The sequence below is a fragment of the Lepidochelys kempii genome, chromosome 3 (assembly GCF_965140265.1).
Source record: "Lepidochelys kempii isolate rLepKem1 chromosome 3, rLepKem1.hap2, whole genome shotgun sequence".
NCBI lineage: Eukaryota > Metazoa > Chordata > Testudines > Cheloniidae > Lepidochelys > Lepidochelys kempii.
This window is the reverse complement of record NC_133258.1, coordinates 205678251-205702296: the sequence shown is the minus strand read 5'-3', so window position 1 is coordinate 205702296 and position 24046 is coordinate 205678251. Positions and strand designations below refer to the sequence as shown.

General features: G+C 39.7%; 1 protein-coding gene across 12 annotated transcripts in view; it reads left to right on the top strand.

Annotated features, from left to right (window-relative positions):
- The window catches only part of RALGAPA2 (Ral GTPase activating protein catalytic subunit alpha 2), a 306774-nt gene that overhangs the window by 19605 nt on the left and 263123 nt on the right, over nucleotides 1–24046 (top strand). For all 12 annotated transcript variants that reach the window (XR_012158343.1, XR_012158341.1, XR_012158342.1 and 9 more), the window contains exons 3-4: nucleotides 155–204; nucleotides 23358–23415. Coding sequence is in view for 9 of the 12 variants with exons in the window: in XM_073339773.1 (XP_073195874.1) it covers nucleotides 155–204; nucleotides 23358–23415 (108 nt within the window). In the remaining 3 variants the exon portion in view is untranslated. The remainder of the gene's footprint in view (nucleotides 1–154; nucleotides 205–23357; nucleotides 23416–24046) is intronic.

The window sequence follows — 24046 nt, the reverse complement described above, 5'->3', positions numbered from 1 at the left end:
TACTGCAATATGGGGATATACCTTTCTGTTGTGGCTCAAAGCCTTTCAGTTCACTTAAATAAAAAAATCATTCTGTTCCTTTTTAGGTTTTCTTGCGATTATAGAACAACAAACCACGTTATTTTGATATGAAATACTGTTTTCTGTATTGCAGGGAATAAATCACAAAGGGAGGAGCTGGACTCCATTCTGTTTCTTTTTGAAGTAAGTTATCTTATTACACTGTTTACTCCACAGTGAGACCTACAAATATTATTCTTCACTACTTCATTCCTTGCATAATCATTTACACCTGTACAGAGTAAATTTAATATGCACAAATCAAAATGGTGGTATTGTTTTATTCCCATTTTGCGCAAGTGTCAGTGACCATATAAGATTCAGGCCCTGTATTTAGTAATACTTCTTTTTTTAAATAAATTTGCAGAAATAAACTCTGTATTATGATACATGAATAACCATGAGCTTGAGTAATATCCAGACCTAAGAAATTCAAAATGAAAATAAAAGCTATTTCATCTTGCAACATTATATGGAGCCTAGTTGTAGACTCCTCTGGCCTTTAATCACTATTATATATTGTATTAGTCCGTTTCTTCCAATCAGAATAAAGGAATTTTTAAAATCGCTTGACTTCAGCCTTTTAGGCTTTCTGATGAATGCTAATGAAAAATATCACTAAAAATCACATTTAAATTATTTTAGACCATAAATATTGTAGAAATATAAAACACACAATCTGGAGATAAATATTCTGTATGTTAATTTGTGGTGTTGGGGGCACTATGTCTAATAGTGTTGCCTCTGCCAGTGCCTTGAATGAGATGACATTTATGGTATAAAAGTGATAATTTATTTCTAAAGATATTATAAATCCTTTAACTTTCTGCAGTTAAGAATTCCCTACGTACTCTTTTCATCTATGCTTTTTCAAAGCACTGAACACCCCTTATGTTGCGGTAGCTACGTCAGACCAGGAGAAAAATTAAATTTAACCTGCCAATCAAAACTTCTCATTTTTCAAAGTGTGAATAAGAATGCTTCAGCACATTAAGGGGTTGAGGGTTTGCTTGCTGGTAGCAAGATATGATTTATAATTAGAGATGAAATAGCTAAAAACAAATTGGAATAACTTTCTAAGTTACCCCTTCAATTTGAATCATGTTTCCTGTGTATGTTTCTGTCTTGTTGACCCACTAACAAATGTTTTCCTGCCCATATTGATGAAATGGAAGCTGAAATGAAAATTATGGGGAGCACAGACTTGACTGCTGAATGTTTCCACTAGGCTTTAGGAAAGTATTCAGCAGCAGAATAAGTCTTACCGTGCATTTTAAAATTTCTTTCTCCATTTCCCTCCAAGCATGCATTACTCCATAATTCACCGTTCAGTTCCTGCTTCACTAAAGTTCTGCGAGTGCATCATTCTACGATTTCAGATACCCAAAGATTCTTCATAGCTTATGATGTCCAGTGTTAGAGTGACATGCTCTTAGAACTTCTTAGAACTTTCACAGAGGGAAGAAAATGAAAAGCAAAAAGGCAAGTTAAAACACAGACTTGAGCTAAAGGCGCCCTGCAGCCTAGCTAGTGGAATTTTTTAACACAAATCTGTGTGCAGTCTTACTCTTAGGTTTGTATTTGAAAACAAAAAATATTGCTACACATTTCTAAAGCTCCCACATGTCTCTGGCCTTGTATATAGTAGAAAAACTTACATGCTCAGTAATATTTGTTTCCCTTTACTCAATTGAAAGGTGTAAACATCCACATACAAGTGATTCAGTTCTAAGGAACATTTCACACACACTGTTTCTGTGGGTTAACAAACCACTGATTTTGTTATTCCTGCCTCAAATGTTTGTGTCAGTGTGGACGGAGGAGCTGTCTTTCCATAGCTGCCTCAGTTGGCAAACCACCGTTGGTTCACCACCAAAGAGTCTCCTCTCTGCCACCCACGTCATCTTCCCCATTTCCCCTCCAGAAATGCCCTCAACCTCTACAAGTTCCTCCTGCTCATGTCCTCAGTTGGTGAAACAATTCTGATGTACCTGATAAGAGCAATGTTGCAGAGAAAGATGAGGGCTTTCCCTGATTAATGCTTACTGGCCACCACACTGCATTTTCTATCCCTTAGATATGTCCCTTTATCTTCACTAGTGCCCCCCTATTTTGGTCCTTAGCTAGCAAACCAGCTGTGGTTCATTGGCTGGTGGGGCCATTGGCAGAGGTATGTCATTTCCCTTAGAGAAGTAGGGGTGGGGAGAGGTCCAAGACGGTCCCACTCCCCATTTCTATCCCTCACAGGGCCTGGGGAAGGTGCCTAGAGAAAGATCTAACAAATAACTGGATCCTGACACCCCTCTGAGGTGAAGATAAGTTCTCAAAAGGCATTTGAAATGAAACGGTTTAAGGCAATGCCAATGTGGGTGCCTAGGAGAAAGATAACTGATCAGCATGCCTAATGTCAATGGACTGAATTGTTTGTCTCTCTCAATTGGTGCAGAAAATGACTAATTACAAACAGTTCAGTTCTCCAGTGCAGACAAAACATCAATAACAACTGGATCTAAGTTTTGCACTTCACAGAAAAAAGGGATGGTTTTCAAACAGTCGTGCAAACTCAAGCTGAGATGTAAAAGCCAACGTGTCTGTCAGTCTTGCACATCACCTTCTGAAATAGAGACTCTGTGTTTGGAACTTAGCTAACGGATTTAATGACTATGTGCAAACCACCAAAGAACAGAGTACACTTGTTGGGAGTTTATATTGATTCTACAGTGCTAACGAGTTTAAACATTTTAAATATATATCTTCTCAGCTGAAGAAAACAGATATCATTTGGAATTCACACAGGGATCAGATATTTTTTTCTTTTAACTAAAAAGTAATTTTTTTAAATAGTTGTAATTATGTCCAGAAACAAAAAACTAGCATGCTGGGATTGTCCCTAGGGTAGACAAGGCAATTTGTATTTTAACATGTCATTTAATACATCTTTTTTTTTAACACATTTAACACCGCTTAAGGGAGTGAAGGCAAGTGAGGAAAAATCATGTAAGGGGAACTACATTGCTGAAGGAGGGGGGGAAATGGGATGCTTGATATTCATTTGAAAGTGCTTGTGTGAATTTGATAAGGATGTCTGGTCTACGATATATTTATTGTTTGTATCACAGTAGCATGTAGGAGCTCCAATCATGGCCCAGAACCCCATTGTGGTACAAACACATAACGGAAGAATGTGTTAAGGCTATCAAGATCCATGGAGATCAATGAGGGAGGAAGAAGTTTTGAGGCTTTGGTTGGGTGCAAATTACTTTGGCATGCAAAAAATCAGTTTTAACGACTGACTGTAAACAGCATGAAACAATAGCTTTGAGATGTGAATTCTTCTTCTTCTCAATTCCTGGGATATGAATAAGATCCTGCAGCTAGCATGGATTAAAAACATTCTCAAATAACTCTACTAAGTTCACCTTTTTCCTGGACTTCAGGTGGAGAGACAACATTCACACTGCATATTCACTTCAAGGAAGTGAAAAGAGGCTAAATATACCAGTATAGAGTACTCCAATGCACATGCTGAATTCTTTACAAAATCATGGGAAGCCCATAACTTCATTTGAATGTAGGTTGTCACAGGAGAAATTGGGATGACCCCACTTTGTTCTGGAATTAAAAATCAAATCAATCTCCACTTCTGACCAAGAAATGTCTACCAGCTGTTTGACCTGCCTGGATTTATTTTTTGCTGGAACTATGGTTAGCTATATATACCTTATTCAGAAATCCTGTTTGTAATTCAGACCCATGTTCATGAATGCAGGCTCTACAATGGCTCAGCTACAGCAGTGCAGCTGTGCCACTGTGGTAACATAGTGTAGATGCCTCCGATGGGAATGGAAGGTGGTTTTCTGTTGGCCTACCCATGTCTATCCCAGGGGTTAGGTTGGCATAATTACGGTGCTCCGGGGTGTGAATATTTTCACACCTGGGAGTGCCGTAGCTATGTCAACCTAACTTTTAAGTATAGACTAGGCGTAAATTTTAACAATTGTAGATCCTTAGCCAGTCAGGTGGACCCACTGAGGATGACTGTTTGAACTTGAATTTTGAGTTAGCGGCTACAGAATCTGCTTCCATTAACAACCTCCCCCAGTTCTCATAACCTAAAAGATGGTCCCTCCACTTCTTAAGTATTTAACAGGGTGCTAGCCTGCCACCCTCTGAAGATCTGCAGCTTTGAGTGAAAGTTAAAAGTGGAAAAACATGCACAGACTTCCAGCAGTTAAACTGATATGCAATTATTTCCCTTGGAGCTAAAGCTATCCAAACAGTATTAAAACTAAACTCCCAGCCCTGAAAAATATTTAAAATTGTCCAGCTAGATTAGAGGGTGGGCACACTGTGCAACATGGAGTTGGAGAAGCTACTGATGCAGTCCTGAATGTTCACGCCTTTGATCAAGCAGCTCGAAAAGAGACGGCAAGAAATGTCTTGACTTAGTGAAGAAATAATATGAGAATAAAGAGTTTCTGAAAATTTTGGAATAAAGAAAACCACCTCTGCTGGTGCAGAGCTTTAAGATGCACTGAATTTAAAGCAGAAATAGTTATTGATGGAGCTCTGAGACCGGTTTCTCTCTCCCCCCAAAAACTGGAAGTTGTTCTAGAGTTGTAATTATTAAGATGCACTACTAACAGCTGAGAGAATCCTGTGACTCATAGGAGATGTAAGAGCAAAAAGAACTTTTGTTTCTGAGGTCATTAAATCAAAGTATTTGAAGACTTCACTGAAAGTTTGAGTCAGGAAAGCAACAGAAGAATTAAGGCAAAGAGAACAAAAATGTAAATGGGATTTTCCCTGTAAACTCATTTTACCTATCACAGCAAGATTTTCAGTGTGTGAAAACTAAAAGGAGAAAAGGTGCTTCCTTCTCTGGGACTCCCTGAGAAGACCGAGCAAAAATACAAGGAAATGATTCTGAGAAGAATTGAGAGGACTGACAGTGGCAGATTGCAGAATGCTTGAAGACAAAGAAGTAGGGTCAGGATTCAGCCTTGCAGGCAGCAGTGAGAGATGGATTAACTACACTGGTGGGAAAAACTCCTTTTGTCTATGTAGGAAGCAGAAGACTTCACTTTTATCCAGTATTTAAATTAAGAACATAAGCCATACTGGGTCAGCCAATGGTCCATCTATCCCAGTATCGTGTCTTCCAACAGTGGCCAATGCTGGATGCTTCCTAGGGCATGAACAGAGCAATTATCAAGTGATCCATCCCTTGTCATTCACTTGCAGCTTCTGACAGAAGTTTAAGGACACCCAGGCCATGGAGTTGCATCCCTGACCATCTTGGCCAATAACTGTTGATGGATCTATCCTTCATTAGGTTATCTAATTCTTTTTTGAATGCGGTTATACTTCTGGCCTTCATAACATCCCCTGGCAAAGAGTTCCACAGGTTGAATGTGCGTTGTGTGAAGTACTACTTCCTTCTGTTTGTTTTAAACCTGCTGCTTATTAATTTCATCAGGTACCCCCTGGTTTCTATGTTATGTGAAGGAGTAAATAACACTTCCTTATTCACTTTCTCCATATCATTCATGATTTTAGAGACTTCTATCGTATCCCCCCTTAATCGTCTTTTATCCAAGCTGAACTGTCTCAGTCTTTTTAATGTCTCCTCATAGGCAAGCTGTTCCATCCCCCTAATCATTTTTGTTGCCCTTCTCTGTATCTTTTCCAATTCTAATGCATCTTTTTTGAGATGTGGCAACCAGAACGGCACGCAGTATTTAAGGTGTGGGCATACCATGACTTTATTTAGTGGTATTACTGATATTTTCTGTCTTATTATCTACCCGTTTTCTAATGGTTCGTAACATTTAGTTTTTTTGACTTCTGCTGCGCACTGAGCGGATGTTTTCAGAGAACTATCCACAATGACTCCAAGATCTTTTTCTTGAGTGGTAACAGCTAATTTAGACCCCATCATTTTGTATGTATATTTGGAATTATTTCCAATATGCATTATTCTGTATTTGTCAACACTGAATTTCATCTGCCATTTTGTTACCCTGTTTCCCAGTTTTGTGAGATCCCTTTGTAGCTCTTTGCAATCTGCTTTGGACTTCACTCTCTCTTGAGTAATTTTATATCATCTGCAAATTTTGCCACCTCACTGTTTACCGCTTTGTTCAGATAATTTATGAATATGTTGAACAGGGCTTGCCCCAGTGCAGATTCTTGGGTGACGCTGCTATTTACCTCTCTCCATTCTGAAACTGACCGTTTATTGCTACTCTTTGTTTCCTGTCTTTTAACCAGTTACTGATCCAGGAGAGGACTTTCTCTCCTATCCTGTGACAGAGGCTCTTAAGCAAAGCAAGTAGTCATGGGATAGGAGGGAAGGCTTGCTTAAGCAAAGTAAATTCTATTACATGTTGGCTGTTTCTGAGGGGTAATATGAATGCTTAAAAATGTATAACTCAAGGCACTAATAGCGGGGATGTGTGTCCTGACAACAACAGATGGAGTCCTCCTCTTCCATGTCAATATGAAACCTCAAGAAATGTTTAAATTTACTAGACGGGTAATAAGAGCTATTTAGCCTGTACTCATTTTTTTTTTTAAATTGGGGCAGCCATTTTGATGGCAATACTTGATCTTGATACAAAAAAAAAAATACAAGAGGTTGAGAGATATCTGGGTGTGTGACTGTGTTAAATGCAGGGCTGAACTGTTGGTATGTCTAGATCTGTTTTGCTTACAACCAATGGAGAACCTTGTTCTTCGCATAACCGCAAACCCGCAATCAGCACTTAGTCTGTGGTCCCTGCCTTTTGCACTGGGCGTGGCAGAGAGATTAGCCAAATAATTAAATTAAGACCCTCCTAGTTTAAGCAAAAATTAAGAGGAATGGAACTGTAATGGATAAGATTATTTAAAGGATAATTTTAAATGATTAGAGCGGCTGCTTAAGTGCATTTGGATGGGAGGAAACGTTGCTACTGGAGTGGATGAGTCTCAACTGTATGAGCAGAAAGTGAAAATGCTCTTAGTGTACTCCAGAAGCCATATCACACAGTATAATCCTAATCTGCCCATGAAGTCCCAGATAGCAATGACTATCTAAAATTAGGTTTCTAAATCCATTTGTAGCTACCTAAAGAGGTGGCCAGATTTTCAAAAGTGCTGAGCATATAGCAGCTGTAATTGATTTCCCTGTTAGTATTGCTAAAAAAGCAATTTTGAGACTGCAGTGTCTTTCTTTGATGTTAGTCCAGAAGTGAATTTTTGTCTTCAGCTGGGAACTACTTCTCCAGTGCTGACTTTATACTCAAAATGGCATTAGTAATGGGGATTATTTTCTAGAACCAGGAAGAAAAGACTCTTCAATACAAAAATTTAAAATGAAATTTAATTAAGGTTGTTCTTAACTCCTGCGTACTGATCTTCCTTCTTACAGAGCAAGGATCAGTGAAACACTCCATCTTTTGTCTTACATGCATCTATATTTTAATTGCCAATAAACTAGGATTATAAACAATTACAAAAACACTTGATCATCTTAATGTGTGTCTGTAATCTGAAAAAAAATTATGAAATGAGAGTTTGGGCAATCTGGAATTTTCAGTCTCTTATATTTTGACTTGTATATTCCAGAATTTTGTGGTGGTTTTTTCCTAACTTGCAACACTTCATTTTCAACCTGTAATCTGAAAATCAAGCTACCTTTTCCGCTATTTATGCTAACACTAATAAAAGAATCTGCAGTAGGAATTTAGCTATTAAGTTTATATATGAGGCGCAACAGAGTCATGTTAGGTATTGTATAGCTATTTTAGCTCTTCAGTGGCAACAGCAGAAAAATATTCCCCTCCCCCCACCCCCGAAGAGTAAGAGGAAGGCACTGTGGACTGAGCAAGGCATCAGAAGGTAGATGCTCCCTGAGCTTTAATCTCGAATCTATATTAATTTACTCTGTGGTCTTGGAAAAGTAATTGTGTCTATTTTTCCACTCAAGAAACAGAGCTAATACCCGCCCAGCTAGTGTATGTTAGTATTTCATGTTTTCTACATTAATTTTAAAAATGCAAGGCACTGTACGGGTGACAAATACTAAAAAAAAAAAAAAAATACTTAGGACAAAATACTGCGTAAAATAGAAAAATATTACACAGTAACTTTTATGAACATAACAGAATTAGGTCCCGATTCAGCAAATTGCTTATGCATGTGTTTAAATTTCATGGTTGTGTTTTGCTGAATAAAATGCATTAAAAACCTTACATTTACTTAATTTTAAACATGCGCTTATGTACTTTACTGAAACAAGGCTTTAAAGGCTTGAAAGAGAACCAAAAATTTTGAAAGCTAATAGAAATCAAAGGATATTGGTGGATAAGACTTACTGAGATGTTTACCGTTCAGGAATACGTATTGTATAGTTATCAACAACATGAGGAAGAGGAAATCCACAGATAAGATATTTCCATAAAACTAGGAGTGACCTGCTCTATAATGGTCATCTGTTGGAAATTAGATGACAACCCATTTTACTCTTAAGTTTATCACTCATTATCTCTGTTACACAGTTCGTAAAGTAACACACAAAGGAGAATGGTCCTTTGGAAGGAGCTCTTAACTCATAGACGAAAGGATACCTCAATGTGAATATAGGACAGAGAAAACAGTGTAAATGCCGATAAATTAAACATTCATACCTCAAGCCATAGGAGATGAAATTAATTGGTTGTTTAGTTTACCATATGTAATCCTATTTCAGCAGGAGCCAAGCTTTTCCCAATATTTTCTTCTAATTAGGTAAGTAGTTAATTAGTTAGGATTAAAACATCCTCAATACAGGTGCTGAGGGCTAACTGAGTTTAAGAATCAATAAACATATTGAGGAAGGGGATTTACATATTTTTTTTTTTACTTTTTCCAGTATATTTTGGTGGTATTTGCTACTGTTTTAGAGTGACACCTAGTGTTTGTTTAAAACAAAAGAAAGTAACTCCCTTCTCCACAAATAGTTTGAAAGCATAAAACCTTTTTAGTTCCAAATAGAAAAGGCTGCTTCTGCTCTAATTTGGAATACTTGTCTGCACATCAGCTTTAGTGTTTATATACCTAATATCTAATTAAAACTAATATAGAAATGAATATGAAACAATCAGAAGGGGGAAAGACTATTAAATTAAAAGGCAATAACATCAGACATCAATACTTGTTCACAATGACTATCTTGGAAAGTTTTTATGACTAAACAAAAAATGTAAGGATTTAAACCTCAGCTCTCTGGAATCTTCTGTAAAATGATTTTGGCCTCAGTCCAGTTCCCAGTGGTTCTGTATCAATTACCATCACAACTGAAATAAATTAGCACCCTTATTCACAGTCTTACCATGGAGCTTAAAGACTGGATAAATGTGAAGACTGAATTTCCCTCTCTTCCTCGATGGTCACTCCCTGTTGAAGTAACAGAATATTTTCAGGACGCTCATACATTGTCTGTGCTGTAATTTTCTGTGACTAGAGAAGGCATTACTCATTATTCATTAAGGCATTACTCATTAAGGCTGAACTCGGTCATGATGCACCTTTTATGAGCACTATATTTACATAAATGTAACCTTACATAACATATACTAATCTGTGGCATTCACTGCCAGAGTAGGTAATTGAGACAACTGGATTTTGAGAGAACTTGATTTCTCTTATAGCCATTCATACTTAGGAACCTCTGATATCTTACCTCAGACAACAGCCAATATCTAATGCTTCAGACAAAGAAAAGAAAATTGCCTTCTGCTTCCTTAGTGCTGCTAGACAATTGTACTGTGCTGTATGTGGCATAGCTTGGAGATAGTTTTCTTCAAAATCCCTGCAGTTACTTGTTTTTAAACACAAAAGCATAGTTTCCTAACTTTTATAAGTGCCAACTCTTTCAGGAAGACAAAAGATTATAAGAATTATATTGCAGAAAGATCTAGTTTTTATGCTGGTTTTCCCATGAGGGTATATATTTTTCTTTTTCAAAGAGCATAATGAATAAAAATATTTGAACTTACACAAACCCATACTATGCAGTACTGCTTGTTTCAGTCTAGAACTAATTATTGCTCTTTAGAAATATGTCTAGATATAAAATCTTAAAGGCCCATATTTTCAGAAAGGCAAGGATACGAATGTATGGTACACACATGCCATTCTGATGGGCGTGGTTTAAGAATCTGAATGGAATAGGTATATATACTTTTATGTCCTAAATTTATTTGTGTCGTTGTGAACAAATTCACTTGTGTGTGCACATAGGTTGTGCATACAGTCATAGTAGGAACTTAATGGAACATAGGTCACCCACATCCTTTTTTGGAAAATGTAGTGTAAATAATATACAGCAAACAAGATAATTAAACAAATGTTAAGATGTCTGTGTGACCCAAGGACCTCTTGATGCCAACTGGCAGAGGGCACAGGTATACATAAGAGTCTGATCTCTACCTTCTGCTCTGCCAAAGAATGTCCGGTAAGGTCTCTAATGAAAGCCTGTGTCACCACATTGTCAGATGTATATACGGAAAATATGTAGTTATAAATTTATACTAAAAATTATGTTCTCTAGCACTGTGAGTTAAGGCAAGTCATAGAAAGATGATGCATATGCCCATGGCAGGCAGAGGGGAAATGATGTTTACCTCACTGTAGCTGGTCATGTCCAAATTAAGTATTATATGGTTCACAATGGATGCCCATTTACAGTCTGAGCTAAATGCTAATCAGGAGATTGCAGGGCCTGGAGGGAAAAACAAAAACAGGGGTTATCCTGTTTAGAAGTAAGATAATGACCTTTTGAAATTATATCTGGAGTGCAGATGAATTGCCAGGGATTCCATCCGCTAAGGACAGGCAGCCAGTGAGCTTGATCTTATAGGAAGGGGGTCTCAGCCAAACTGCTTAAAATTCCTGGGAAAAGGTCTTTCGGGGTAAGCTATCTTGTAGGAAATAGGGGAATGCATGTGGGTTAAGTTTAAGCTCGAGAGAATGTTATAATTTTGTTTTATATGTAACCATTTGTTTCCAATATCACTTGAATCTCTGTTCTTTGATAATAAATTTATTCAGGTTTTCACTATATGTATCTCTAAGTGCTATGTGTTGAGTAGAGTGATCCTGAGTTGAATTTTATAAGCTGGTGTGTACCGTTCCTTTGGGAATAGTGAGTCTGAAAGTTCTGACCGTGTTCATTGGAATAAGGGCTGAGTGCTCTAGAGGGATGCTAATAGGACATGAGGGTTGGCGTGTGCATAGGCGCCGGCTTGCTGCGGGCCCCGCGGGTGCTCAAAGCCCTGCCCCAAACCCCTACCTGTGCCCCCCTCTTCCCGCTCCACCCCAGGCTCTGCCCCCATTCCACCCCTTCTCCCAACTCCTCACCTCCGCCCCACCTCTTCCCACTCAGTTCCACCCCTCCCCCGAGCGTGCTCCGTCCCCACTTCTTCCCCTCCCTCCCAGAGCCCCCTGCACGCCGCAAAACAGCTGATCGTGGCAGGCGGGAGGCACTAGGAGGCAGGGAAAGGAGTTGATTGGCGGGGTTGTCGGTGGGCAGGAGGTGCTGGGAGGAGTGGGGGGGTTACTGGCTGCAGGTGGGTGCTAAGCACCCACTAATTTTTTTCCATGGGTGCTCCAGGGCTAGAGCACCCATGGAGTCGGCACCTAGGGGTGCGTGACTCTTGCTGCAGAGTGAGTGAGGCCTGGAAGGTAGTGCTTGTGTTGCTTGAGGCTGGTGGTTTTAGGGCACTGATCCATAACAGGTCCAGTGAAGACTTCCTCACACTAAAGGAAGGTGATTGCAAGGTGTCTCACAACCCTGGATACACCTGAGAAGCGTCAGCCAATCAGGCAAATACTCACTGAGAATGTATATTTAAGGTGAGACCAATAACCCCAAAGACCAACACTCTTCAAGAGAATGTGTGTTCCTTTCAGTGCTACATAACTAGCATAAATATATTTTAAAATTATACAATTTTCAGCCACCTGTGGACTATGGTGAGACTGTCATGAATGTTACATCATCTCACCATATGTAAAAATCTCAATGCAGTACTACTTCATACATAATACAGTATGTTAGCAATATTTTGTTTTAAACAGCTTGACTCAAACCTAAATAGTCAACTGTAGCATTGACAAACCATTTATTTTTATTCCCATAAAAATGGGGCCAGAGTAAGACTTCCAGTCTTCTGTGTTCTCTTGTTCAGCCATATCTTATTCTGGGAGCCTCTGAAACTCTGCTTTCTGCTTCTCCTATATCTGTATGAGAGCTTACTCTGGCATATGGGATGTGAAAGTTTGCCAGGTTGGTAGGTCTTCAGTCTGTTGTTGGTCCTCGCAAGTTAAGCAGTTTTTATTTTTAATAATGGAATTGTTTACCATCACTCCTCGCTATATCTTCTTTCTCTCCTTTCTCTTACCTTTCTCTCATCACTATATCTCTGACCTTTAGAGGGAGTTCCTCAGTTCATGAGTGTTGATTCTCTCTTACGCAGGGGAAAGGGCGTTCCGTACCTTCTAAGGATCTGTCTACCATGACTGTGGTTCATTCAGACATATCTGCCCGAGTGTGCCCTTAAAATATTCTGATAGCTTTCTGTTGTAAAATTTGCAGTATGCTGTTTATGTTCCACTTCTAAAATATTAATTTTAAGGTGCTTCTTTGGAGCATGAAGGAGTCAGTTGCATGGTTGGGCACACATTCCACTTGGCTTCAAGAACTTTTAAATGTTTGCCTCTGATGTAATTAAGAGAGTATCCTGCAATCTAGATTGAGCTGCTGCTGGCATCCTAACTTCGGTGGCCTCTCACTGCTTCAACCAAGCTCCTAAGTCTGTGAATAATAGCTTACATCCTAATTTGCTACGGGCCTTACCATTGGAATCCTTTAATACTAAAGGTCCAAATCTTTGCTTACAGGTACCAGCAAAATTGCAGCACTCACACATAGCCAAGTAGAAGAGCTTCCCTGGATCTCTGTTGGCTCAGGGCAGATCCATTCACCAGCTGAATAATAAGACTTCCCTGTAATGTGAGAGTTTGCATCAAACATTTGTTGCTTTCTGGATATGTAACCCATGACTGACACCATCTCTATTTCACTGGCATACACCTTTTTCTTTCCCTATTCAGTCAACAAGAATACACTCACTCCCTGCCTTTTTTTAGTAAGGCATTCAGCACAGTGTGTTTCAGTCCACCTGCAGTTATAGCTGTATAAGTTAAGACAATTATGAGGATCATTTCTCTTGCTTAAAGGTGTAAGCTGGAAACCTACTGGGATCAGGAAGGATTTTTCTCCCCTTCCACATGGATAGCTACTTTATGGAGTTATTTTTACCCTTAAAAGCACTGGGTAGTGGGCATTACTGGGTGCAGGTTTCCAACCCTATATTGCTAAATAAAGTTATGAAAATAGAACCATGAAATCTTCATATTTCACCCCCAGAAACTGCATTATTAATCGAGACTGTGAATCTGCTAAAAAATGATGCATTCACCCTAATAATCTGAGATATAGGATTCTTTCTACACATACAAAATGAAAACTGAGTTTAAAAACAAAAGTGTTTCTTTCAAAAAGCAGCATCCTGTATAAACTAAGGTTGAAACTTCACATTATTCCTAGTCATGCAGTAAGCCCAGAAGAAAAAGAACTATGGATAATCAGTTAAAAGAACTGACAGATACCCTGATGTGTTGATCAGTAGTAATACCTAATTTCTATTTCAAGTGTGCTATAATGGATTACCATATAGATGCAGCAAAGCACAAAGCATTAAATAGATCTGTGTGTTTTTTGGAAAAAGTAATATTATTTCACACTTTGGGATTTCTTAAAATATTTCATATTACTTTACTGTGAAATTACAAGCAAGATGTCAATAGCCAGTTTGGAATTCACAGCAGTTTAACTAAGAATCGAGGTTGGAGTGGAAGAAAATGTCATTTGGCTTTCACAGTAAAGGCTGTATACATTTCTTATAACTGTGTGGGAGAGGAGAGAGTGAAGAATGGATTCTCAGGAATACAAATATGGGTGGTTGTCTGGCTGATTGTGAGTTCACTTCCCTAATGTTAATATGTAAAGTAACACATTTATCTTGGGACCCAGTAATACATAGGCACAAGAAGCACTAATAACACAAGAGTTTGTCTTAACTTTGAATTAGATTTGTGTTTTTCACCTCATTTAGCAGTTCAGATACTTTGTGAACCATTTCCTATGCACCAGGAGCAAAGTGTGCTAAGTTAACTTGGATTACTTATATCCATTCTCTTAATAACTTGCACAGTTTTAAAGTGGTTTAGCTGTGATATGATTGACCTCAGATAATTACATAGATTGGAAGACCCCTTCAGCTAAGTGTTCAGGATTGGACTATGCAGATGATTCACTAATCTGATCACTGTTATTCGATTTAATATTTTTCTCCAAATGCATAATTTTTCATCTCTGATTTTGAACTGCTGAGAGCAGTGGAGGAGAAGGGGAAGTGATGTGGGTCAGATGTGTCCTAAATTTAATTTTATCACAAGGTTTCAGACATGAAGGCTATTCTGAGCCAGGACCACTTTGCGTTCTTTCCTTCCCATTCATTTTACTTCTCCCTAGCTGATGATCGTGACTAAAAAGGCTGTTCTAACGCAAGGATCTACCAAAAGCCCTACCTCTATGTCATAAATATAAAGGGAAGGGTAAACCCCTTTGACATCCCTCCTGGCCAGGGGAAAGCTCCTCTCACCTGTAAAGGGTTAAGAAGCTAAAGGTAGCCTCGCTGGCACCTGACCAAAATGACCAATGAGGAGACAAGATACTTTCAAAAGCTGGGAGGAGGGAGAGAAACAAAGGGTCTGTGTGTCTGTCTTATGCTGGTTTCTGCCGGGGATAGACCAGGAATGGAGTCTTAGAACTTTTAGTAAGTAATCTAGCTAGGTATGTGTTAGATTATGATTTCTTTAAATGGCTGAGAAAAGAATTGTGCTGAATAGAATAACTATTTCTGTCTGTGTATCTTTTTTGTAACTTAAGGTTTTGCCTAGAGGGGTTCTCTATGTTTTTGAATCTAATTACCCTGTAAGGTATCTACCATCCTGATTTTACAGGGGGGATTTCTTTATTTCTATTTACTTCTATTTTTATTAAAAGTCTTCTTGTAAGAAAACTGAATGCTTTTTCATTGTTCTCAGATCCAAGGGTTTGGGTCTGTAGTCACCTAGGCAAATTGGTGAGGCTTTTTACCAAACTTTGTCCAGGAAGTGGGGTGCAAGGTTTTGGGAAGTATTTTGGGGGGAAAGACATGTCCAAACAGCTCTTCCCCAGTAACCAGTATTAGTTTGGTGGTGGTAGCGGCCAATCCAAGGACAAAGGGTGGAATATTTTGTACCTTGGGGAAGTTTTGACCTAAGCTGGTAAAGATAAGCTTAGGAGGTTTTTCATGCAGGTCCCCACATCTGTACCCTAGAGTTCAGAGTGGGGGAGGAACCTTGACACTCTACCAAATAATGCATTTTCCAGGGAAAAACAAAAAGGTGTATTTTTTTTCATGTTACCTGTCCCATGCAACTGAGAACCTGAATTTTCTCTTCACAATGTGTATTATAGACTCCTCTGTACCATTTCTAATCAGTGTTGGCTCGAGACACACCCTGAAATTCATTGGCACCTGGGTTATCACCTGGTGGTAAAGTCAACCCCAGCCTGTTTTCAAGTGAAACAGTTGTTTTGTTTGATATTGTTTGGACCACAAGCTACATACTGTCTGTTCAACCTTGATTGTGACCGGGGTTTTGTTTATTTTTGAGGCTAGATCCTCTGGACTTGGATCATAGGTCTAAGGTCTTGTCTACAATGGCACTTTAGTGCGCTGCCACTTTCTCGCTCACACACCCCTGAGCACTGCAAGTTTCAGTGCTGTAAAATGCCAGTGTAGACAGTGCACCAGCACTGTTAGCTATTCCTCTTGTGGAGGTGGTTTTTTTATAGCGCTGTGAGAGCTCTCTCCCAGCGCTATGCCGTGACTACCCAGCCATGTTAAAGTGCTGCTGCGGCCAGCGCTTTAACATTGCTAGCGAAGACATGCCCTACGCGACTAGTCTCAGCCCGTGTGGCTACCAGCAGCTTCAAGCAACTGTTGGATTCCAAGAAATCTCAACCTGTGTCGGGGTCGGACTCAGCTACTGTAGCTCCCTCAGTCAAGCCTCTGAGGCTACATGCCCAAACTGAGGGGCATGTGGTCAGATCCCACTGCCCTGGTTCCAAAAGAGAGGTCAAAAGAAGTGCCCATACTTTGTGCCTCCTAGCTATCCAACCCTGACAGAACCCTTGTGGCTGCAGGACTGGGGCTGGTTCTGACATCCACTTCTGGATCCAGGAAAATGGAATAGCTCAGTGTGTCAGATTCTGGGCCACCAGAGCCTTTGGTTGTGGTGCCAAGAAAAAGAGGCATAGAGACAAAACAGCTCGTGTTACCAGAGCTGGTTCCTGTGCATCAGAACTGTCAGATCTGCTTGATTCCGACAAGACTGCTATGGTTCTGAAGCAGAGCTTTGTTCCGTCTTTGGTAGTAAGGGATTTGGATCTGATGTTGGCTCCTGGGTCAGCCCTGGCTACATCCTCGTTTCCAGAGAGCTCTGTCACTGTGACAGCCCAGGTTCACCTGCCAGCTCTAGTTGCTTCTTCAGTTCCGAGTGGGGGAAACTGGTTCCTCAGTTCCAAGTCGTCCAGGTGGTCTTGCTCATTCCCTGTTAAGCAGAGGAGTCCAGAAGAGGCTGTGGGTCTTCATCTGGCTCACACTTTCCTTCCTCCTCCTAAGACCCTGCAGGGTCTCCGCAAAGAGCTGAATCTCTATTCTTCCCTTTGAATCCATTGTTACCACCACTGTATTCTATATCGGATCTGGACCTGGATCCTTACCAGGAGGAAGATAAAAGAATACAGAGACCTGTAGTTTTCTTTGTGCCACTCCTATGGTTGTCCTCCAGCAGGCATATTCCTGAACCCTAGTTGCTGGGGACCCTCGCAATCATGGGGCCTGTGGTCTTACTGGAGGCCACCTTAGGAGCCTTTCAGTTACTCTCCAAGTGATTTAAGTGGTAATGTTTTGTCTGTTAAAGATTTGGCAGTCTAGAGATCTTCTGATTTAACTCCTACAGATCTGTTGACATTACTGACAGTGATGCCTAAAACCATATCTGAGGAACAAGATGAGGAGATAGGTCCTATCTTTGATCAGGCGCATCTGGAAATGAACTGAGCTCAATTTATCACCAGATGAACATGTGGGGGGTTGCTTCAGCCTTCTCCCTTTCCAAGGACGCTACTCAGTTCCACAACTTTGTGGATCATCATCTTCCAGTGCCTGCGGAAGAGATTCTTGCCTGGGGCTTGATATGCTTAGGATCCACCAATGTCCCACCCAGAGAGTAAAACTTTTCCTGGGTCTTAGGGCAGCCACTACATAAGTGACTCTGTTTGTCCATCTAAGAATGACACCTTTATAGCACTGGTTGTCTCAGGTTTATAGGCCAAGTTGGGACAGCCTTCAGGTATTGATCACCATGCCGCAGAATATCATAGTCTCCCTAGACTTGTAGTCAGTCAGAATGGATGTGCTCAGGGATGTACAGTTCAATTATCTGGGTCCATCCTGGACAGTGAGTTCAAATGCGTCAGTCATGGGTTGGAGAGCGCATCTGAGTCATTTGACAGTTTGAGATCACTGGTCCTCTCAGGAGCGATCCCTGCATATCAGTGTTTTGGAATTAAGAGCTGTTCATCTGGCTCTGAGGTCATTCCTTTCTCCCACCTGCAAGAGACGGTTGTACAGGTAGTGACAGACAATACATTAGTGATTGTAGTACATCAACAAGCAAGGAGGTGCCCATTCCACTCTTCTGTGCACAGAGGCCATACATTTATGGGATTGGTGTATTTGTCAACACTTTGCATCTAGCAGGGCAAAACAATATAGTCATGGACCATCTCAACAGAGACAGTGCTTGGATGCATGAATGGTCCCTAAGGGATCAGTTGGTTTAGACTAAATTAGTCAACTGGGGTCCACGGAGGTGGAGCTGTTTGCAGTGAGGGTCGACAGGAAGTGTCGCCTCTTCTGTTATAGAGAAGGTAGGGACAGTCAGTCCTTGTTGGATGCTTTCCTTTTGCACTGGGGGAAGGGCTTGATATATGCATTTCCCCCCCCCACCTTCAGATAGTGGTAAGGAAGAGGTTCAGGATAAGTCAAGGATGATGCTCATTGCCTTGGCTTAGCCATGTTAGTGGTAAACCACCGATCTCCTTTAGCTGTCTGGTGGAGTCTTCATGCATCTGTCCCCAGATGTCCTGTTCCAGCAGGAGGGCAGGATCTTTTATCTGGATCCACAATCTCTTCACCTGATGGCACAGCTGAGTAGTCATGTTCTTCATCTGTGTAGGATCTAGTAATTAAATTGCAAGAACAGTCTACCAGAACTGTTACCATCTAAAGTGGTTCTGATTTCGAATTTGGATGAAGGGGTGGTCTGATTCTCCTGTATCTGGTTCCATTCCTTGTGTTCTGGAATACCTCATGTACTTAGAAAATCAGGGGTTATCCCCATCATCATTAAAGATTCACTTGGCAGCCATCTCTGCATACCGCTGTCTAACTGACTGTAGATCACTGTTTGCTCATTGTTTAGTTAAAAGATCTATATGAAAGGTTTATCAAACGTGTATTCCTTCGTTAGGGATCCCCTTCCTTCTTGGGATCGCAATATGATGTTGGCGAAATCGCCCTTTGAACCCTTGGCTGAGTGTTCTGTTCCATTTAGCTATTAAGATAGCTTTCATTATTGCCATCACATCAGCCAGGAGAGTGAGTGAATGATGCCCACCTTTCATTTCTTTTCATACAGACAAGGTAGTTCTCAGACCTGATCTCAGATTTTTACCTAAGGTAGTGTCTGATTTCCACATCAATCAAACCATTCATTTGCCTTTTTTTCTTCCTCTAAGCCTCACTCTAATAAGGAGGAATCAGTTCTACACACTTTGGATGTTAGAAGGGCTCTTGCCTATTCCTTGGACAAAACTAAAAGTATTTGTAAATTACCTATATTGTTTTTCTTATGCCAAGAACCACAAAGAATATATGGTTTCTTCCTAGACCCTTTCTCAGTGGATTAAACAACATGTCGCTGAGTGCTCCATGCTAGTGAAAATCCCTTTACTTGCTGCAATTCAACCACATAAGAGCTCTGGTGGCTACTTCCTTTGCCTGTCTTAGGCAAATGCCGGTTGCTGAAATATTCAAGGCTGCAACATACTTTCACCAAGCACTATGATCTGGACTTCTAGGATGGACACCAGATTCGGTAAGGCAGTGCTTTAGTCTCTATTCAGCTAGGACTCTGTCCCCACCTCCAGGTTAGTTTTCAGCACTTCTTATCAGTCTATCAAGGTAACCTTCATTTCTTTGAGATGGGTCTGCATATTCACACTTCCCATCTGCCTTCCTCTCAAAGTCCTTGTCATTCTGTGTCTTTGGCTTTGCAGTGAACGGATCTGGGGTGGTGAGAATGCGCCACCCCTTTTATAGCATCGCCCTTGGTAAGCTGTAATGCTGAGGGGAGGGGTGAGATGGGGGTGCGGGAACACTCTAGCTGACTGCTAGAAGAGCTTTTTACCATAAGGCTCCCCAAGGTTGGCTCAGTACCCATAAGTGAATATGCAGAGCCATCTCCAAGCTCTCTAGTTACAGGTAAGTAACCTTTATTTATTTGAGTCAGTGACCCATCTGGAGATGAGACATTTTACAATTTCCATTCTGAGAACTTTCCTGCAACCCACAGAAACCTCCAAGCGACTGGACACTTAACTTCTTACTGCAAATAAAGGAACCTTGTAAAGGAATCATGTCACACACATAAAATAAACCTTTGCAAAACCCTGGTGGTTTGAAAGAGTCATTTCTCTGACATTCTTTCCTCCAGTAATCTGGGTTGTATGCTACAGTGAGGTTTCTAATGGGTTTGCAGTCTCATCAACATAGTGCATGCTGGTGCTTCTTGTAGAGCAAAAATGATGGAGTCATGATTTTGGGGTTGCTGAAAGGTGGACGAATAAGCTACGTTCAGAGTGCTTGTCCTTGACTGGCTGGGTATTCTTCACATAATCTTACAACAAGTTTAATTATTCTTCAGTATTCTGCATTTACAGTCCACCCTTTAAAAAACACTAGTTTTTAGAAGCAATTTGCTTTCATATTGTATATTATATTTTCTATAGTTCTTCCCACTGTTTTTCAATGAAAGTATTTCCATGGAAGCAATTTCTTTGTTTGCTTTTCATTTACTTCTGTTTGTTCTGCATCTGAAGTTGTTATATTATGTTTTTGACACAATTTGTGCATCACATTATATTCAGACATTTATTAATAATACTTTAATATGGAGAATTTCATATATTTATAAGACTAACATACTATGCCATGTACTGCAAACGATCATGCTATTGGAAGTCATATTTACAATTTACCTGTATTTCATTGGGTACCCATTTACATAGTGTTGCCTTACAGCGTAACATTTTACATTTCTTTGTACAGTAGAGCAAGCGTAGTGCATTTTAAAATCTTATGTCATCTACGGTCTTTTAACAGGATTGTCCTGAAATATTCTGGTACAGAAAATGGTCACTGGCCCATTTTAGAGGTATAAAAAATTGGGTATCGAGTGATTTTTAGAGGAAATTATACCCAAGACATAAATAGAAATAAATACTTTGATATATTTCCTTGTGGTCTGTTGCTGTGGTTTTTTTTTTTTAGTCAATTTATAATAAATACAAAAAAGTTTGAACGTTTCCACATTGGATCCCTTTTAAAAGATACATTCTGAAGGTCCATCAGTTCATTCAGGTTTAGTAGCAAATTTATTTGTGCTTCTTAAAAGCCATGAATTCTTACTGTGCACTTTGCATTTACAATATATTGTGTGTCTAACAATTATCTGAATGCATGAAAAGTTCAGCATGATTTTTTATTCTTCACATTTGGTACATGTAGTACTGTAAAACTTAGAATGAAAACCAAAAAGAAAAGTTCACAATTTAGGATAGAAAAAAACAGAGATTAGATGATTAATGTCAAAGGCAGTATTGAAAGGTGCAGATCTCCTAGTATTTTAATACTTAGATGGATAATTATTATATCCTTGTATATCCTGCAATCTGATTGGCAGAAACATGGTCCTTAACAGGTAACCCCCCAAATTTTTTAATCATGATCTCATTTTTAGCCAGTCAGATCCTTTCCATTCCAAGCACATTTACCTTGCCCATAGACAGAGAGCTAGACATCTGGCCATGTGATTTTCAAGATAATTATTGTTAGCCACTGCTACCAAGGTAAGCCCCAGGTGAAAGCCTACGGAAGGACTTGTTGAAGCAAAGTACAATGAGGAACATAGAAGGGATATCCCAGACTTACTTTCTCTTCTGAGTTAACTATAAGAAGGTTTTTAATACTGACTATGGGACAACTCCCATGGTAATGGTTGTAGAGGACTTTTACCCTACCCTGGCTGCTGTAGAAAACTGATATGACCTGAGGTCTAGTTCTCAATGTCTATGAAGTTGCCATGACTATCATTTTTTGCTGTGAAGGAAAGAATGTTCCATTTTCAGAGACTGTCATTGGAGTACTGTATACAATTTCTGAAACACTTTGTTTTCCAACAGATTTATGCTGTCGTAATCCATTTTTTGAGCATATCGTTCCAATGGCAATAATGGCTCACTTGTTGGCCTTATATGAAGAAATAACTAAAATGTTAAGGGTTGTCTACTTGGCTGTGTTGCCTTAATTCCTCTTATGAGTCTTTATCTTTAAAGACCAAGAAGTGGGTCACAGTTGCTTATGTTATTACTCGTCACTCATTTTGCATCCTGCATGTAGTTTTTCTTAAGAACTGGTGGTGCTTTAAGTTTTGTGAAAGTTTGTTCCTATTGTTTTGTGTGACGATTCAACAGTACTGTCAGTTTCTTTAGAGAGAATTATTTGACCTTTAAAATTTAGTGTTAAAACTAATTTGCCTTTTGGATTCTTAATCTCTTCTTAAAATCCATTGCTCAGAACTGAAAAGTTTTCAGAAAAGAAAAAGAAATCCATATTCATTGTTTTGTATTAATTTGATCCTTTTATATCCTCTGCAGCAACAAGCTAGCAATTACTTGCCAGAGTTATCTTTCTGTTGGATATCAGCCTGTAATGCACTTTCATAAAAAAGACCTTGAATTGCAAGTTAGCTACATTGGCTTGCACTACACTTAAAAGTCAGGAAAAAAGCTTTCTTTGCCAAATGTAAAAACATCAAAATTAAGTTTCGGTGATTCATACAAATTGCTTTGTAGCATTATAATTCACTGGGTTGGCAAACAGCAAAATCTGATGGCCCCAACTGTTTTTCCTACCAAGATTATAGGCCCCCATTCAGCAAAGTATTTAAGCATGTGCTTAATTGCTTTGCTTTATTGGGACCATATAAAATACCAAAGTTAGAGATTGTGGTCAAGACTTCCCCTCTTCCTTGCATTGATCTTCCTCTGTGAGAGTCCTCCCAAAACTACAGAGGAAGACCACTGTATATTATTCCACATGAGTGCTTTGCCAACTGCATCTGCTGTGGAGTAATTAATGTAACTGTGTGCGATTCTGGTCAGTTCCACTCAGCAGGTGAAAGTGCAGGTAAATCAGTTCTCTGTAAGAGTACTCACGAAAGTTCCCCTAGGGCTGCTTGAACTGGTGGATCTGCCAACATTAGGTGGTTTAAACAAGAGTTCATTATCCTTCTAATCCATAGAGTGTAACATTTGCTCAGATCTGGCCAATATCCTGGCTCTGACAGTGGACAATATCAGGTGCTTCAAAAGACCGTATAAGTGTGCAGTTTTGAAATACCCTGTCCATAAATAAAGTTTCTTCTAACTCCTTCAGTTAGAAGTTGGTTTATGCTCTAAAATATTAGGGTGTGAATCCTTTCTAAAACAATGGAAAGTTTAAAAAAAAATTCCTTGACGGTGATCCTTTTTAAAATGTAATTACAATTGTGGTTAATGAACATGATATATACTCTAAATATCTAGGGAAAGTAAAATAGTGGACACTAATCCTTGTTACTCTAGGTGCCCATTTTTGTATTGTTTAATTCGTGTTTGGCTTAGAGGGACACACCAACTGTTCCATAAGATTCTCTGAATGATCTAATTTATTATGGAAAAGTTAACTGTTTAGTTTTGTTTTCTGCAGAAAATATTACAACTGCTACCTGAGAGGATATTTTATCGATGGCATTTCCACAGTATAGGTAAGAAGAAACACTTCTAAAAAAAATATTTTAGTAGCAGCTTAAAATAAGATTCTTTTTTCACACTACTGATTTCCCACCCCTCCCCTCATATTTAGCTTGATCATGCAAGAACTCTAACTGGCTCATTTTCCACTTTCCTTGTTGTATTTCTTTTATCCCAAAGTAAAGAAAAATAACAAACCGTAAGCTTGTATTTCGTTCCCTCACTTTTCAATCTGTTAGAGTCTGTTTTGCAAGTGTTTGGAGTGTAAACCTTGATTTGCTGATGTTGGGGTGCCACTCCTGTAACCACTATGCCAATGTGATGTTTTGGGGATTACTCAAACCAGTAAGGGGTTTAGTCACCATCTGCTCTGTTACTTTGGGTGCCTTTATGCTGTGCAGCTTTCATTCAGATCCCCTGATGCCCGTAGTTTGTCCACAAGCACAAGGTCTCACCCTGGCTTCCACCAGCTTAGTTACTCTTTGCAGAGTACGACCAACAACCCTTCCAGTCCCAAGTCTCCCCAAATCCATCCACCCTGCGTTCTTAGGTACTGAACACTTGGACTTTTATCCTCTGCTTTGTCTCCCCCAAAAGTGTGAAACCAGCCCTCCCTTCCCCTCCCCCCCCAGCTTACTTTGGTGC